Source organism: Sus scrofa, chromosome 2 (genome assembly GCF_054392235.1).
Source record: "Sus scrofa isolate SSC_HxYL_T2T_F1_AM1 chromosome 2, Sscrofa_HxYL_maternal_Yorkshire_Landrace_v2.0, whole genome shotgun sequence".
Taxonomy (NCBI): domain Eukaryota; kingdom Metazoa; phylum Chordata; class Mammalia; order Artiodactyla; family Suidae; genus Sus; species Sus scrofa.
In genome coordinates, this window is record NC_139384.1 from 84,614,050 (window position 1) to 84,631,225 (window position 17,176).

A 17,176-nucleotide genomic window follows, 5' to 3' on the forward strand; every position below is an offset into this window, starting at 1 on the left:
GTATATGGAGGTTCCCAGGCTAGGGGTCGAATCGGAGCTGTAGCCTCCGGCCTACACCAGAGTCACAGCAACGTGAGATCCAAACCGCGTCTGCAAACTATACCACACCTCACGGCAATGCTGGATCCTTACCCCACTGAACAAGGCCAGGGATTGAACCCGCAACCTCATGGTTCCTAGTCGGATTCGTTAACCACTGCGCCACTACGGGAACTCCTGTGCCTTCATTTTGGTTTTGGTTTTGGTTTTTCTTTTTATGGCGGCACCTGTGGCATATGGAACTTCAGGGCCAGAGATCAAATTGGAGCTGCAGCTGCGGCCTGTACCTCAACCACAGCAACACCAGATCCAAACTGCATCTGCAATCTACAGTGCAACTTGCAGCAATGCCAGATCCTTAACCCACTGAGTGAGGCGGGATTGAACCTGCATCCTCACAGAGACATGGTCAGGTCCTTAACCCACTGAGCCACAATGGGAACTCCTGTGCCTTCACTTTGAATTCACTTCTCAAGGACAATTCCTGGGGGTGTAAATGCCAGTTCAGAGGATGCACCTTTTGGAGTTCCCGTCGTGGCTCAGTGGAAGCAAATCTGACTAGTATCCATGAGGATGCAGGTTCGATCCCTGGCCTCACTTATTGGGTAAAGGATCAAGTGTTGCCGTGAGCTATGGTGTAGGTCGCAGATGTGGCTTGGATCTGAATATTGCTGTGGTGTGGCGTAGGCCAGCAGCTGCAGCTACAGCTCCAATTCGACCCCTAGCCTGGGAACCTCCAGATGCCACGGGTGCGGTCCTAAAAAGACAACAAACAAAAGAGGATGTGCCTTTTTTAAGCGTCCATGCTGCATGATCAACTCCAGAAAGGCAGTGCCTGTTCCCATCCCCACAGCAAGGTTCTTTCCTGCTCCTTCTGAAGATGCTGCCTAAGAAGCACCCCAAGGTTGGAAGGAGGTTCCCCCAGGAAACAGGTGGAGTGGGAAGTTGCCATTTCTTAACCCCAAGCACCTGGATCAGAGGAATGGCTGACCCACTGGGGATCAGAGCCAGGGACTGGCAGGTCCAGGACAGCCCTTCCCTCAGCCTCTGTCCCAGCAGTGTGCCCTCAGCAGCCCCCCACCCACGGCTCTGGGCAGGTCCAGAAGGAGCTGTCCAGGCTTGGATTTCAGATTCTAAGTTGCACCAGACAACATGTGGTTAGCTCAGCCCTGTCAGGGTCTGCTTCTGCCCCCACGGAGTCAGAGAAGTATCTCAGATAGTTCTCCAGCCAGCAGGCCAAAGCCAGCTTAGGAAGACCACTGTCCTGTCCACAGAAGGCAGGGCCCTCCCTGGGGGCAGGGAGGGAGGCCTGGGAGGCCATGTCACCAGGAACCCCTGTGCCACCCTCCCCAGATCTGGGTCAATGAGGAGACGAAGCTGGTGTACTTTCAAGGCACGAAGGACACACCCCTGGAGCACCACCTCTACGTGGTCAGCTATGAGACGGCCGGCGAGATCGTACGCCTCACCACGCCCGGCTTCTCACACAGCTGCTCCATGAGCCAGGTGGGCACTCCCCCATGCCCACTCCCTCAGAATATGCTAGAACATGAGGCAGCATTCCAGAACGGGAGCTTGGGGACACCCCAGTCCTGGACATACATCTGGTGGCAGTTCGCTTGCTGCAGAACCAGCAAGGTGGACAGGCTGTGGCATTGGGCAAGTCTGGGCCTGACCCCGAGGCCCACCGGCCACCACCCAAGAACCCCTGACCAGGGGACAGGTTCCTCTTACCCCAGTTTCTGTGGCTGCAAGACAAGGCTGGTGGTACTAGCAGGCTTAGAGGAGGGAGCACACCGCGCAGGGTAAAGATAGCACGTGGTGATGAAGCAGGGGGTGGTGAGGCGGAGGAGCGGAGCAGTCGAGGGGAGGCCAGGTGCGCCGCAGTCTCAGTGCCCCGTCCCACCCGCAGAACTTCGACATGTTCATCAGCCACTACAGCAGTGTGAGCACGCCGCCCTGTGTGCACGTCTACAAGCTGAGTGGCCCCGACGACGACCCCCTGCACAAGCAGCCGCGCTTCTGGGCCAGTATGATGGAGGCGGCCAGTGAGTAGCCCCAGAGCCCCAGGCCCTTGGCCAGGTCCTTCCCATCCAGAGCTTCAGCTTGCCCGTCATGGTTCTGGCACATACCATGCGAGAGGGGGCGCTGCCCCGCAGAGCTCAAGGCCTCTCCCAGGAGCCCCAACTGTCCTGTCAGCCCCACCCTCCAAGACAGTCTAATTCCTGGAGTGCTGGTAAGGACTGAGCACGTCCCAAGTGCAGGAGCCGGCTCTGCCAGATGGAGGGCGTCCCGACACCCGGCATCCTTGTCCTCGGGGGCTGCCATCTCCAAGGGCGCCTGTGCAGAGCAGATGTCCTGAGCTGGGGGTCGGTGTGCGGGGACCTCAGGGAGTCACTTTGCCCGAGAGCCCGGGGGTGGCCAGGACTCTGCTTAGATGACCCTGGATTCGAATTCTGGCTGTGGGACCAAAGGCAAGTCAGTTGGTCTCCCTCAAATGTTTCCTGATCTAAGAATAGTCCCACAGCAGCCCATAGGAAGTAAACCAAACACTCCGCAGAGCACCCAGCTCGGGAATCATTCACTTTAAAACGGATGCCCTTCCCTGACCCGAGCCTGGCCACTGTAGGTTTCCAGAACGTTGTAGGAAATAGGGAGCCCTGGAGTTGGTGGGTGTTTCATGCTCTGGAAAGCAGTTTTTTTTCTTATCATCGCCTCCTGGAACCTAAAAAGATAAAGCAGCCTCCTCCATCTGACAGCTTGGTCCCTGACTCCCCACGTCCCCACAGACGTGATAGAACCTGAACTCTGGCCGTGGTTTCACAGAGGAGGAAACTGAGGGAGGGAAGGTCTCACCAGAGCATCCAAGCAGGGGGGCAGTGCTGGGAGCTCGGTGTCCTGATGCCCAGCCTTGGGCGTGTAGGCAGGCGGATGAGGGCACTATTTTTGCAGAAGCTGGCAAACGCCCCCCCCCAGCCCCACCCCCACCCCTGGGCCAAAGCTGGTGATACCCAATCCTTTAGGGATCATCTGTGGCTGCTTTAGGGCTGAAGCAGCAGCAGAGTTGAGTACGGTCAGCCCTCCATACCCATACATTCCAAATCGATGAATATGACCAACCATAGATTGAAAATACTCAGGAAAAAACATCACAGAAAGTTCCAAAGAGCAAAACCTGAAGCGTCGTGCACTGCAGCTCTTCACATAGCACTTGCATTGTATTTACACCTGTTCACGTAGCGCTTAATGTTATCTCAGTTGATAACACAGAACCAGGAGTTCCCACTGTGGTGCCATGGGATCCGAGACGTCTCTGCTCTGGGACGCAGGTTCAGTCCCCAGCCTGGCACAGTAGGTTAAGGATCCAGCATTGCCACAGCTGGGGCATAGATTGAAACTGTGGCTCAGATCTAATACCTGGCCGGAGAACTCCATATGCCTTGGAGCAGCCAAAGAAGAACAAAAAAAAAACCCCTAGAGATGACTTAAAGCTTGCAGGAGGATGTGCATAGGTTATATGCAAGTACCACATCATTTTATTTATTTTTAAAATTAAATCTAATTTTGTTTGTTTGTTTGTTTTTTACTGCCACACCTGTGGCATATGGAGGTTCCCAGGCTAGGGGTCAAATTGGAGCTGCAGCTTCCAGCCTATACCACAGCCATGGCAACAGGATCCAAGCCCAGTCTGTGATCTACCCCGTAGCTTGGAGCAACGCCAGATCCTTAACCCACTGAACAAGGCCAGGGATCAAACCTACACCCTCACAGACACTATGTCGGATTCTTAACCTGCTGAGCCACAACTGGAACTCCATCACATTATTTTATATGAGGCACTTGAGCATGTTTGGATTTTGGTATCTGAGGGGCAACCTGGAACCAAGCCTGCAAGGAGACCAAGGGACAACTGTGGTTCCAACCCAGAGACACATACTGTCTCTTCTGCATGCAAAGCCGAAAATATTTACTACCTGGCCTTTTACAGTAAACATTTGTGGACCCATAGCCTACATCACTATTTACTTATTTTCCTTTGCAATTAATTGACATCCTTGGAGTTCCCAGGTGGGTCAGTGGGTTAAGGATCTGGCGTTGCTCCAAGCTACGGGGTAGGTCACTGCTGTGGCACGGGTTCAATCCCCAGCCCAGGAGTTTCTACATGCTATGGGCACAGCAAAAAAAAAAAAAAAAAAAAAAGAAAGAAAGAGCTCTCACTACTGTGCCTGGAAAACCAGTGTTGTCTTTGCAAAAATAAAGGTAACCGTAAAGATCAGCGAGGAGCCCCCACTAAAATTGGCTGCTAATTACATTCTAGGTTGTTACCCTGTAGGAGATGAGTATGCACCAGGGAGCTCTGGAGACGGTTCCGGCCAGACTTCAGCCTGGCATGAGCGGGCACACAGCGTGCAGGGTCACTTCCAGCCCTCAGACTCTGATCTTAACCGTCAGGAAGCATGGAAGATGGCGGGGGGGCTTCCAGTCCACCCTCTGAGTCTGGGCGGGTACAGCATCGGCCCAGCCTGGGCCCTGCTCAGAGCTGGGCTTCCCGGGCCAGCCTTGGCCCTGGCAGCCACAGCCCCTGTGTCTCCACAGGCTGCCCCCCGGATTACGTGCCTCCAGAAATCTTCCACTTCCACACGCGGTCAGACGTGCGGCTCTACGGCATGATCTACAAGCCGCACGCCGTGCAGCCGGGGAAGAAACACCCCACCGTCCTCTTCGTGTATGGAGGCCCGCAGGTGGGCGATGCCCTGCTCCCCATACCCTCCTCCCTCCACCCAGGCCTCAGGGGGCCCCCCTCCCAGTGCTCCTCCCCAGCCCTCTGACCACATGGGGTTTTTGGGGTCCTTCGCTCTCCTGCCTGTGGGTCTCTGCACACCCTGTCCTCCTACACAGCCTTCCCCTCCCACCACTGATAACTCCTTTGTCCCTCTGGGAAGCCCCCCAGACCCCGTGTGCTCAGCAATGACTCTCACTAAGTTGGTGACAGAAGTGGTCAAGGGCCCTAGGCCCAGTCTTGTGAGAAGGGGACAGGGCCAGGCAGGCAGATTGGCAAGGGGGTGCATCTAAGATCGCAAGTCTCAGCAGGGAGTGGTCTCACCCCCCCCCCAGATGACACTTGGAGATACCTGGAGACATTTGTAGTTGTCACAGCTGGGCTTCTGGCATTTGTCAACACCCTACAGTGACTGGGATGCCCCTCCCCCCAGAAGATGATTGGGCCCCCAACGTTAACAGCCAGAGCAAGGGACTGCATTTGTTTGGTTGTTTTTGTCTTTTTAGGGCCGCACCCTCGGCATATGGAGGTTCCCAAGCTAGAGGTCAAATCAGAGCTGCGGCTGCCGGCCTACGCCATAGCCACAGCAATGCAGGATCCAAGTCACATCTGTGACCTACATCACAGCTCACGGCGATGCTGGATCCTTAACCCACTGAGCAAGGCCAGGGATCAAACCTGCGTCCTCATGCATCCTAGTCGGGTTTGTTACCACTGAGCCACAACGGGAACTCCATGGGACTGATTTAATCAAGTTCCTTGGGGACCAAAACTTCCCACCACCAGCTGGCCTTCCTTCCCCTGTCAGTTCCTGTGTCTGTTTTAGGATAACTGAAGGGTAGAAAGGAGATAGAATGTGGCTGAAGAAATAAGGGAGTAATTCCAGGGAGGGCCTGGGGCAGAGGCCCTGGCTGAGAAGGGAGCCTGACCAGGGCTTCCCTCTCTATAGAGTGTCCCCAGCACAGGGCCTGGTGCACACTGGGCCCTTGTCTGACCTTCCACTCCCCTCTCGTCCAGAGCCCATCCAGAGCCTTCCCAATAGAGCACAGGCCCCATATTTAGGCTGTAAGACCCCACCCAGGGGTCTGTAAGACCTGACCCCATCAGGCCCATGTGGCCCATCCTGCCAGTGGATTTCTCATGCTCACCTCACCCCCACCCCTGTGCCCCTAGGTGCAGCTGGTGAATAACTCCTTCAAAGGAATCAAGTATTTGCGGCTCAACACCCTGGCGTCTCTGGGCTACGCTGTGGTCGTGATCGATGGCCGGGGCTCCTGTCAGCGAGGGCTTCGATTTGAAGGGGCCCTGAAAAACCAAATGGTAACATCACTTCCCAGTTCGTTTCAGTGTGGCGAAGGGAGACCTGGGGATAGGGGACGGCTCTGGGGCCCCTTCCTCAAAGACAGTCTTGGCCAGGATGTCATAAGTGGGGTGGCCTTTGGAACCAGAGGGAACATACACTTTGCTGCTCAGCTTTGGGCTGTGCCACATGGGGAGACAGCTATACACCTGTCCTTCTGGGTGCCTGAGGCCCACGTGCAGCCAGACACATCAGTATAAGCCCCATCAGCCGGAAGTCCCAAGGGCTGGGCCCGACAGGCCCTGGTGCTGACCATGAAGGTAGTGATGGTGTGGCGGGGAGGAGGAGGAGGATGTTGATGGTGTGGATGAGGATGAGGTGAGAGGGAGGATGGAGGGGATGAGGAGGATGGGGATGAGGAGGGTGGGGAGGATGGGGATGAGGATGAGGAAGATGGGGATGAGGAGGATGGGGTAAGGATGGAGGGGATGGGGATGATGAGGATGGGGGTGTCAGTGAGGATGGAGATGGTGGTGCTGGTGGTAATGATGGTGGTAATGACACCAGCTGTTCATTGAGCCTCAGCATGTGCCAGGCCCCTGAGAAGAGGACATTCAGCACCTCATTTCCTCCTCACACCCACCGTAGAAATGGTCCTGTGCATGTTAATAGCCGCATTTTGGGGATGAGGAAACCGAGACCCAGAGAGGGGATGTGACTTTCTCAGGGTCAGCCCAGAGATGGCAGGGCAGGGCTGGTGCCAGGCCAGTCTGATCCCCATCCCAGAGAGCAGGTTTGAGTGGGGCTTGGAGAGAAAGGTTGCTTCTAGAGAGAGGCTCTTGATCCGAGAGGGAGAGGGCTCCCTGTGAGGGAAGAGGTGGGACAGCAGGGCATGTGCTTGGGAAGAGGCCACTGAGAGGTGCCTGGCCTCGTCCCCCAGGGCCAGGTGGAGATCGAGGACCAGGTAGAGGGCTTGCAGTTTGTCGCTGAGAAGTACGGCTTCATTGACCTGAGCCGGGTCGCCATCCATGGCTGGTCCTACGGAGGCTTCCTCTCGCTCATGGGGCTGATCCACAAGCCCCAAGTGTTCAAGGTGGGTCCCGCCCCTATCTCTTCCCTCCTCTCTGCCAGCGCCCACCCGCACCCCTTGGAGCCCGCCCCCCCGGGGGAGGCATCTTGGCAGGGGCCTTGCCACGTGGCTGTTTCTCCCCGCAGCAGCCCCACGGGGCCGAGCCCCCCTCCTCATTGCCCGCCACTGCTGACCCCAGGATGGCATCCGGCTGCACAAAACCCCGCCAGCAGCTCTCTGTGGGAGGCTGAGCCCGGGACCCCGGCCTCGGATGGGCAGAGGTGGGGCATGGTGTGAAGAGCGTCGGGGGAGGGGCCCCCAGGCCGGCGGCACTGTCAGGGCACCGCGGGGCGGCGATGAGGAGGAGGAGGCAGGAAGGCAGTGGGCCCAGGGAGGGGCCGATCCCGGCCTGAGCACGCTGGTTCCGCTCACCCAACTTCCCGCGACAATGCGCAGGCCACGGGGGAGACACATCCGAGGGCCCCTCCCCTGCCAGCCCCTCTGTGCATGCCCACTCCTCACGTCATCTGGGGGAGGCCCTGGGACAGCCAGCCAGGCTCAGGCTCCTGGTACTTGAACTCTGTGTGTGTCTCTCTCTCCCCCCACTTTGTCCAGGTGGCCATTGCAGGCGCCCCGGTCACAGTCTGGATGGCCTATGACACAGGGTACACGGAACGCTACATGGATGTCCCAGAGAACAACCAGCTTGGCTATGAGGCGGGTTCTGTGGCCCTGCATGTGGAAAAGCTGCCCAATGAGTAAGGCTCCCGCCCACACCCCTCCTGGGTCACCGTGGGTCACCAGAAGGCTGGCCATCCCTGAAGCTGCGATGCTACTGTGGCCAGGGTGGGCGTGGCTTCTGCACCTGCCTCTCTTCCTGCACCCTGCGTCTCCTCCCGCTGCCCTCCCTCTTCCCTGCTCCTCACAGCAGGTGCCTGGGTTCTCTGGGAGGGAAGAGGGAGGGAAGCCCCCCAGCCCTGCCCCCAGGAAGATGGAAGGAAAGATCAAGAGTTGTGCCGCTTTGGACATGCTGGCTCCCCTCAGCATCTGCACCCCAAGCATGTGGTCTGCTGTAGGCCCTGAGAGTCATTCTTGAACTCGAAGGGCCTGTCTCGTGCGGTTTAGACATTGCGGCTCAGAACACAGGTCCACAGTGGTTGTCACATCTAGACATGTTGGACCAGCTCTGATATCCAATGTCATGTTTTTGGCATTGGCTTCTGATTCTGATTGAAAGATGATGCTGGTGTGACTCTGCTGGTCATTGTCCACCCCAGGCCCCATGTCAGGGTTCTAGTCACAGGCTGACCCCACCTGGGCCCTTCTCCCCATGAGGCTGCTCTCTGGTATGGAGTGTGGTCTGGGGCTACCATTGTGCAGCCAAGACCAGAACCCCCTGCTCTGGGCCTGTGCCATCCACTGTGGGAGCTCATAGCCAATGTGGCCATTTCCATTTTCATCTACATACATTCCAGTTCACCGGAACAATAACCAGTGAAACCATCAAGACAGACAGACACTAGTGGTTGTCCGAGGCTGGGAGTGACTGCTCTTGGGCACAGGGGTTTGCTTCAGAGTGATGAAATGTTCCGGAACTGGATAGGGGTGCTGATTGATTGCACAACCTTGTGAATGCACCAGGTGCCCCATGAGTTAATTTTAGGTTGTGTGATTGTCACCCCAGTAAGTTATTTTTATAAATCAAAAATTTTAAAAATAAGGTTCTTCGACTACTCCTGCCGCGTTTCAAGAACTCAGTTAACCAATGTGGTATTGATGATGGCAACCCTGTCAGGTCGGGCAGGTCTAGAACATTCCATCCTCCCTGAGTGCCACAGTTAGCACTGTACCAGAAGCTTCTGAGCTCAGGGCCCACTGCTCCCCTCCTCACCTGGAAGGATATGAGAGGGTCTCCCGGATCCACCAGTCCCACCCCAGCTCTGAGTTCCACCACCATCTGTTGCTGAGCTGCCGCTTGGGTCCTGGGCCTGGTGCCTCACTTAGGGCCAAGCCCAGGCTGTGGTGCAACAACCTCGGAGTGGGAGAAGGGGACCCAGCCCCAGCCCCTCATCCTGACCTTGTCTTCCAGGCCCAACCGCCTCCTCATCCTGCACGGCTTCCTGGATGAGAACGTGCACTTTTTCCACACAAACTTCCTCGTCTCCCAACTCATCCGAGCAGGAAAGCCTTACCAGCTCCAGGTGGGTGGCTTCTCCGAGGAGCCCACAAGGGGGCACCTGTAGCCCCGCCCCCATTCCCACACCTGTCGGCTCCCGCCCCCCCTTTTACCACTGTCTTGCGCTGATTGCTCCCGACCCGCACTGCCCTCTGCTGGCAGCACCCGGGAAATGGGCCTGGTTGAGGGAGGCTGACGTTTCCAAAATTACTGCGCATACACATCTTATTTTAAACCAAGAACTTTGCTTTGGAAGAACTGTACAGAATGCTGAAAGCATGAGGGGCGGTGAAGGGTTTACCGTGGCTGGAGGTCAGAGAAGAATTCCCTGAGGAGGTGACATTTAAGGGTGCTAAAGAGAGGAGTTCCCGTCATGGCTAAGCAGTTAACGAATCTCACTAGCATCCATGAGGACGAAGGTTCATTCTCTGGTCTTGCTCAGTGGGTTAAAGATCCGGTGTTGCTGTGAGCTGTGGTGTAGGCTGCAGATGTGGCTGGGATCCCTTGTTGCTGTGGCTATGGCATAGGCTGGCAGCTGCAGTTCCAGTTGGACCCCTAGCCTGGGAACTCTGTATGTCACCGGTGTGGCCCTAAAAAGCAAAAAAAAGGGGGGGGTACTAAAGAGTGGCTGAGGAGTCAGGTAGCCCTGGGGCAGGTGGTGGCTCTGGAGGACACCAGGCACAGGAAATTAGTGGGAGGGAGCAGTTTCAGGACTGGAGACCAGGGTGGCTGGAGCCAGGGAAAGAGCTGGGGACCAGCGTTGTGCCTCCATTGATGGGCGGGGCTTCAGCAGTGAGGGTGGGCCTTCAGCCGTAAGGGGCGGGGTCTCAGATGAGGCAGGATCTCGTGAGAAGGTGGGGCTTCAGTGGGAAGGGGTGGGCCTGGGGATGGGCGTGGCCTCGGCTGAGGAGAGGTGTGAGGGCTGTGAGCAGCATCCCGCTAGCTGCACTGTAGACAGAGGCCCATGGGGCCAGTAGGACATGAGCCACAGTCACTGGTCCCGGTAGGAAAGGAGTCAGCAGAGGGGAGCAAGAGGCCTGGTGGATTTGGGAGGTGTGCTTGAGATTAGAGGAACAGATTTTATGACATGCTGCCACTGCAGTCTTTCTGCTCCTCGATCCCTGCACACGCTCTGTCCTGTCAGAGAGCCCCATCCTGCCTTTCATCGAAGGGGGAAACTGGGGGTTAGAGGGTGGGAGGAGGGTGGGAGGGACAAGCCTCAAGGTCTGTGGCTAGGCATGCATTTGCCAGATAGGGCAGGAAGGAGGAGGAGCTCCCTATTGGGGTGGAGAGCTGTGGGCGCCTTTAGGCAGCCCCACCCCAACTGCACATGCTCCTCAAAAACAGGACGGAAGCAGCTGCAGATCAGAGCAAAGGAGGCTGGTGGGGTCAGGGTGGAGCCTCACGGGGCCTTTCTGAACCTCGTGACTGGGCTAGCTGCAGCCTCCCCGTGTGGCAGTAAGTGGCAGGCCCTTTAACCTTGGGCTTTGCCTCCTCATCTATCAAATGGGCATGATAACTCCTGTGTCCCAGGGATTGTGAGGGTCAAATGAGTTCTTTGAGGAAAAACATTTAGCACATGGTGGCTCAGAGGCTTGTGCCTCTACTTCTCTAGAGGAAGCTGAAGGTGAGACAAGACGCTCCCTTGGGGGTGGGAGTTGAGGCAGTGATTGGGGGAAACATTTGGACTGGAGCCTGACAGCCCCAGCTTGTTTGTGCATCACATTTGTTGCCACATACCATGTCCAGGCCAGGGTCAGAGAACAGAGTGGGAAGCCAGACAGAACTTCTCCCCACCCTCAGCCCAGGAGGAGGCGGAAGTAACCAGGCACCCAGGACCCAGAGTGGCATGAAGGAGTGGGGGAGCAGGGTCTGTCCCAGGCAGTGCCACTGCCCTGGGTGGAGTAGGAGGGCCCATGAGGCCGTAGGGGCTGCAGGACCCAGGAATCCTGGCCTTAATCTCAGGCTGGCAAGTCCTGAGCTGTGGACAGTATGACCTGGGGACAATGTGATCTGACCAAGATTAATCAAGGCAAGGGTGGAGGAGGAGAGACCTCTGGGCAGTTTGGTGCATTCCTAGGGTGTTGCATTTTTAGAGTCTGGAACAGGTTTTACGCCTGTCCTGGGAGCCGTCAGGGCTCACCCAGGAACTGTTGGGGTGCAGGAGCCCTCACTTCATGGTCAGAGGCAAAAAACCTTCATTATGTCACAGACCACCCAAGGGCCTGGACATCAACTCAGCCAGGTCTCGGGGACTGGGTGATTCCTTGGGCATGGCCCTTAGCGCCAGCATGCTGCGGCCCCTCTCTGGGGATGGTGGTGAGAGGACCCAGAAGACATTTGGCAAAGCCTAGAGGTTTGGGGACTAGAGCAGCAGCACAGCTTCTTAAGGCTTTCAGCGTGCGTGTGCTCTGTGTTTTAGAGACTTTAGCTTTCTGAGGGGTCCATCACAAAGACTCCCAGTGGTCTGAATTTTTCACCCAGTGTTCAAGGGAGGAAATGCAGCTAGGGAGGCCATCATTTGCCCAGAATTACTCAGCACAGTTGGCCGTGGAGGGGGCATTCGAACCTGGCTCCAGCAGTTCCAGAACACATCCTCTTGCCTCTCTGCACCAGCCCCCAGGGTACATGTGGGGTTGGGGGCGGGGGTGGAGGCCCTGGAGGAGGAAGCTCTGAGCTGGAATCAGAGAGAGGCTCAGGGTGCAGGAGTGGATGAGGGTCCCCTGATGCCACCAGCCTTGCCTTCTCTGTTCACTCAGATCTACCCCAACGAGAGACACAGTATCCGCTGCCCGGAGTCCGGCGAGCACTATGAAGTCACACTGCTGCACTTTCTACAGGAATACCTCTGAGCCCCGAGGGCCGGCATGTGCGGGGGCCCGCACAGTCAGAGCACAAGTGGCTTCCCTGCCGGCATCGTGGGGAGGGGTGGGGGGACGACGAAGCGGGAGGGACTGAGTTGCCCCGCAGATCCCGAGCACCGCCTCCTCCCACGCCCCCACTGGACCGCCCGCCCACCCCGGAGCTGCCACCTTTGCCCCAATGCCTTTTTTTTCTTTTCTTTTCTTTCTTTTTTTTTTCTTAATGCTCCTGGGGGTTTTTTGCCTGCTGCTTCTTGGTTGCCAGGATGGAGAGATAAGGCTGACATCCTCAAGGCACTTCCTCAAGCCATCCCTCTGCTCCCCATGGTCCAGGAGCTAGAGCCTAAGCTCCACAGGGAGCTGGAGGCCAGAAGAGACTCGGAGAAATCGGGCCTTAGCCCAGGGGCCACCGGCACAGAAGCATGCCATTGCCTTTTCTCCCCCACCCGCCCACTTCATATTTGTGTTCTGTTTGGGGGCAGTTTTTCTTAATTATTTAAAAGATAGGAAGCAAGGGGTGCCTAAATCTAGAATCAGGGTCTGCTGCTGGGCCACGGGGGTTCAATCCAGCCAGCAGTGGGGGGGAGGTCCCCAGCAGGCCGTGAGCAACTTGGGAGTCTGACCGGCAGCCCTCTGGCCCGCCTTTCCCCCAGCTTTCAGGCAGGCTCTGAAATGCGCCCCGCCCCGTTCTCTGCTGGTCAGCGGCTGCTGCCCCCTCCCCAGCCCAGCCATCCAGCCACACATTTCTACCTGGCCAGCACAGACCGGGGCTCCGGGGTTGGGAGTGGAACCCTCCCCGCCTCAGGGTTCTCCTTACTCCTTTTTCCTGCCCCACCAAGAGTTCTGCCAGGGGCGGGTTTGACAAAAACAAAAGACCCTACCACCTCTACATATTATGGAAAGAAAATATTTTTGTCAATTCTTATTCTTTTATAATTATGCGTGTAAGAAGTAGACTTATTAAACGACTCCAGATGGAAGTGTTGCCACCTGCCTGAGGTTCCTTCTAAACCCTGGGGCTGGTGATCAGGGTTCCTGGGAGGTCACTGAGCCAAGGGCATGGTGATATTTGCACTGGTGGCAAGGCGGTGGCAGGAGTGGGGGGGATGCTGACAGGACTGCTTGCTCAGAGGTGCTGCGAAGGCACAAAAGAGGGGGGCCTCCGTGCTGTGGCTGGAAGATGCCTCGTCCCTCAGCGGATTGACCCAGTAAGGACAGTCCCAGAGGTCCTGAGGTGGCCCATGGGTACCACTGAGGGACCCTGTCCAGGATGTCTTGGCTGGCCTGGCCCTTATTTCTTTTGCACCTCTCCTCATCCAGAGAGTTGACTCAGTGGCTCAAGAATCAGGATGCACTGGTCAGGGAGGGCTGGCTATGCCCATCTTCACGTTTGTCCCAACATTTAAGAGACTAGGAGACCAGAGGCCGTGCCTGTGCGGGGCCTTTGTGGTGCTTGCGTTTCCAACAGCATAATGGGCTCTCCCCATGCCATCACCCTCTCCATCCTTTGGGAGGATCCAGTTTTATTTTGAATGGCTTAAAGGATAAAACAGACTTGAGTACAAAAGGATACATAGAGGGAAAAGATGCCTTTGGAGAGGTACCCCAGTCTCAAATACCTGCCTTCTATTCTGCCCTGTGAATGTGCCATAGTTTATTTTGCCAGGCACTTAACAAGTGATAATATAGATTATTCTGGGCTTTTCATATAAATCATGTCATGAGCCAGACAGTAAATATTTTAGACTTTGTGGTTCAGATGATCTCTTACAACTGCTCAACTCTGGCCCCTCAAAAGCAGCCACAGGCAATATGGAAATGAGTGGGCATGGCTGTGTGCCAATAGAAGGTTATTTACAAAACCATGCAGCTGACCAGATTTGGCCCACAGACTGTAATTGACCAACCTCCAGTATAAAGGATCCTGCAACATAGAGCCTTGTATGTGTTTGGGGCATATATATGAATTGATAGTGTAAATTCCTACAATTATAAAACAATGCCAGATCCTTAACCCACTGAGCCACCAAGGAACTCCTCGAAAGGCACATTCAGTTTGAATTTTTAAGAATATTGCCAGGGGGAGTTCCCATCGTGGCGCAGTGGTTAACGAATCCGACTAGGAACCATGAGGTTGCGGGTTCGGTCCCTGCCCTTGCTCAGTGGGTTAGGGATCCGGCGTTGCCGTGAGCTGTGGTGTAGGTTGCAGACGCGGCTCGGATCCGGCGTTGCTGTGGCTCTGGCGAAGGCCGGTGGCTGCAGCTCCGATTCAACCCCTAGCCTGGGAACCTCCATATGCCGCGGGAGCGGCCCAAGAAATAGCAACAACAACAAAAAAAGACAAAAGACAAAAAAAAAAAAAACAAAAACAAAAACAAAAAAGAATATTGCCAGGGGAGTTCACGTCGCGGTGCAGTGGTTAACGAATCCGACTAGGAACCATGAGGTTGCGGGTTCGGTCCCTGCTCTTACTCAGTGGGTTAACGATCCGGTGTTGCCGTGAGCTGTGGTGTAGGTTGCAGATGCAGCTCGGATCCCACGTTGCTGTGGCTCTGGCGTAGGCCAGTGGCTACAGCTCCAATTCAACCCCTAGCCTGGGAACCTCCATATGCCGTGGGAGCGGTCCAAGAAATAGCAACAACAACAAAAAAGACAAAAAAAAAAGAATATTGCCAAATTGCCTTCTAAAGAGAATGCCTCAGGGAGTTCCAGCAGGTTAAGGATTCACTGTTGTCACTGCTGTGGCTCAGGTCACTGCTGTGATTCAGGCTCAATCCTTGGCCCCAGAACTTCCAAATGCCATGGGCGCAGCCTAAAAGAGACAGCGCTTCATTGTACACACCTCTTAGCAAAATGTCCTATTTCTCCATCCCTTCAGTACTGCGTGTTATTTTTGCCAATCTTAGGTGTGAAACATGGCTTCTCACTGTAATTCAAACACATTTTTTCCCCCCGCTTTTTAGGGCTGCACCTGCAGCATATGAAAGGTCCCAGGCTAGAGGTCGAATCAGCTGCAGCTGTTGGCCTAAACCACAGCCACAGCAATGCCAGATCCTAAACCCAATGAGCGAGACCAAGGATCAAACCTGCATCTTCATAGATACTAATCAGGTTCCTTACCGCTGAGCCACAAGGGGAACTCCAAACACACATTTTATGTCTGAATATTTTCAAGACACTTGTTTAGGAATTCCTGCTCTGGCACAGTAGGTTAAAGATCCAGTGTTACCACTTGGATTTGATCCCTGGCCCAGGAACTTCCCTATGCTGAGCGTGCAGCCAAAGAAAGAAAATTTTAAAGAGGACACTTGTTTACTAGTAATCGTTTGCCCACTTTTCTTTTGATCTATTGGCTTCATTGATGTGTCAGTACTACATGTGAGGAAATCAGCTCCATGCCATACATGTTGCAAATTGAATCCTGTTGCTGATTTCAAAATGTTTTACGGGTAGGAAGCTCAGCCAAGGAATGTTTAAAATCATCTCAGGAACAAGACAATGTGTTTCCCTCCCTCTGCTGTGAAATAAAGCGAAGAGACAACTAATTACAAGTCACAATGACAGAAAGGGGGCACTGGGGTTGACCTGGGAGGCTTTTCAGCTGGCACCCCGCAACTGTTTCAAGCAGGAACTCTTCATCAGAACTTACTACCCTGGCTTCACTCAGCATCCATGAGCCAAACTTCAGTCAGTTGTATTCCCACCCCGACAAGGAAGCCTGGGAAGGGACATGGGGGGATGGAGGGGAGCAGCTACAAAAGGATAAGTGTCTGCTAGCACAAGGTCAGTCTCAGAGGTGGCAGGTTAGGAGGCCTTTGTTTCTTTCAGGTTGATAGAGGGCCACTTGTTTTCTCCACCACTAGCAGGGGGCTCATCTGCCAGAGGGTCCAGTTGCTGTTTCAGGTCACCTGGGTTCAACCTCAAGTCCTTTCCCAGTAGAACTGTTCATCTCTTTCCTAAATGGCAAGAACCCATGTGACATAAACTCCTGTGTTAAATTGTTTGCAGATATTTTCCCAGTTTGCCATTTGCCTTTCGAACATGTTTAGGTTTTTTTTCTTCAGGGCCACGCCCGCACAACATATTAAAGTTCCCAGGCTAAGGGTCGAATTGGAGCTGTAGCTGCAGGCCTACACCACAGCCACAGCAAAGCTGGATCTGAGTCACGTCTGAGACCTACACCATGCCAGATCCTTAACCCACTGAGTGAGGCCAGGGATCGAACCCACCTCCTCAAAGATACTAGTTAGGTTGTTAACTTGTGAGCCACGGAACTACCTTTTTTTTTTTTTTTTTTGGTCTTTTTGTCTCTTTTTAGGGCTGTGCCCACGGCATATGAAGATTCCCAGGCTAGGGGTTGAATCGGAACTGTAACCACCAGCCTATGCCACAGCCACAGCATGATCCGAACCATGTCTGTGACCTACACCACAGCTCACAGCAGCACCAGATCCTCAATCCACTAAGCGAGGCCAGGGATCGAACTCGAGTCCTCATGGATGCTAGTCAGGTTGATTAACCACTGAGCCCCAACGGGAACTCCATGTGTGTGTGTGTGTGTGTGTATATATATATATATATTTTTTTTTTCTTTTTTTTTTTTTTTTTAATGGAACTCCCTGGTGGCCTAGGGGGTTAAGGATCCAGCATTGTCACTGCTGTGGCGTGGGTTTGATCCCTGGTCTGGGAACTTCTGTATGCCATAGGCCTGGCCAGAAAAAAAATCAACTTAACTTAGACACATAAGAAGTTGCAAAAATAGTGCAGGGAGTGTCAACCAACACTGGATCCTTTAATCCACTGTACCCGGCCAGGGATTGAACCCGCACCTCCACAGCAACCTGAGCCACTGCAATGAGATTCTTAACCCACTGCACTACAGCGAGAGCTCTCCTGTTTTTTTGTGGGTTTTTTTTTTTTTTTTTTTTTTTTTTGTCTTTTGTCTTTTTGC

At 54.8% G+C, this 17,176-nt stretch overlaps 1 protein-coding gene across 18 annotated transcripts in view; it reads left to right on the forward strand.

The window, feature by feature from the left end:
* Positions 1-13,205, forward strand: part of DPP9 (dipeptidyl peptidase 9) — a 44,989-nt gene extending 31,784 nt beyond the window's left edge. For 5 of the 18 annotated variants that reach the window (XR_014837762.1, XR_014837767.1, XR_014837761.1 and 2 more), the window contains 9 exons: positions 1,393-1,545; positions 1,952-2,087; positions 4,636-4,781; positions 5,993-6,139; positions 7,060-7,212; positions 7,335-7,469; positions 7,804-7,946; positions 9,278-9,389; positions 12,124-13,205. Coding sequence is in view for 5 of the 18 variants with exons in the window: in XM_021084043.2 (XP_020939702.2) it covers positions 1,393-1,545; positions 1,952-2,087; positions 4,636-4,781; positions 5,993-6,139; positions 7,060-7,212; positions 7,804-7,946; positions 9,278-9,389; positions 12,124-12,216 (1,083 nt within the window). In the remaining 13 variants the exon portion in view is untranslated. Of the gene's footprint in view, positions 1-23; positions 1,546-1,951; positions 2,088-4,635; positions 4,782-5,992; positions 6,140-7,059; positions 7,213-7,334; positions 7,470-7,803; positions 7,947-9,277; positions 9,390-12,123 lie in introns of those variants that run through there. The other 13 variants (XM_021084043.2, XM_085013224.1, XM_021084042.2 and 10 more) reach the window with 6 other exon arrangements.
* The last annotated feature ends 3,971 nt before the right edge of the window (positions 13,206-17,176 follow it).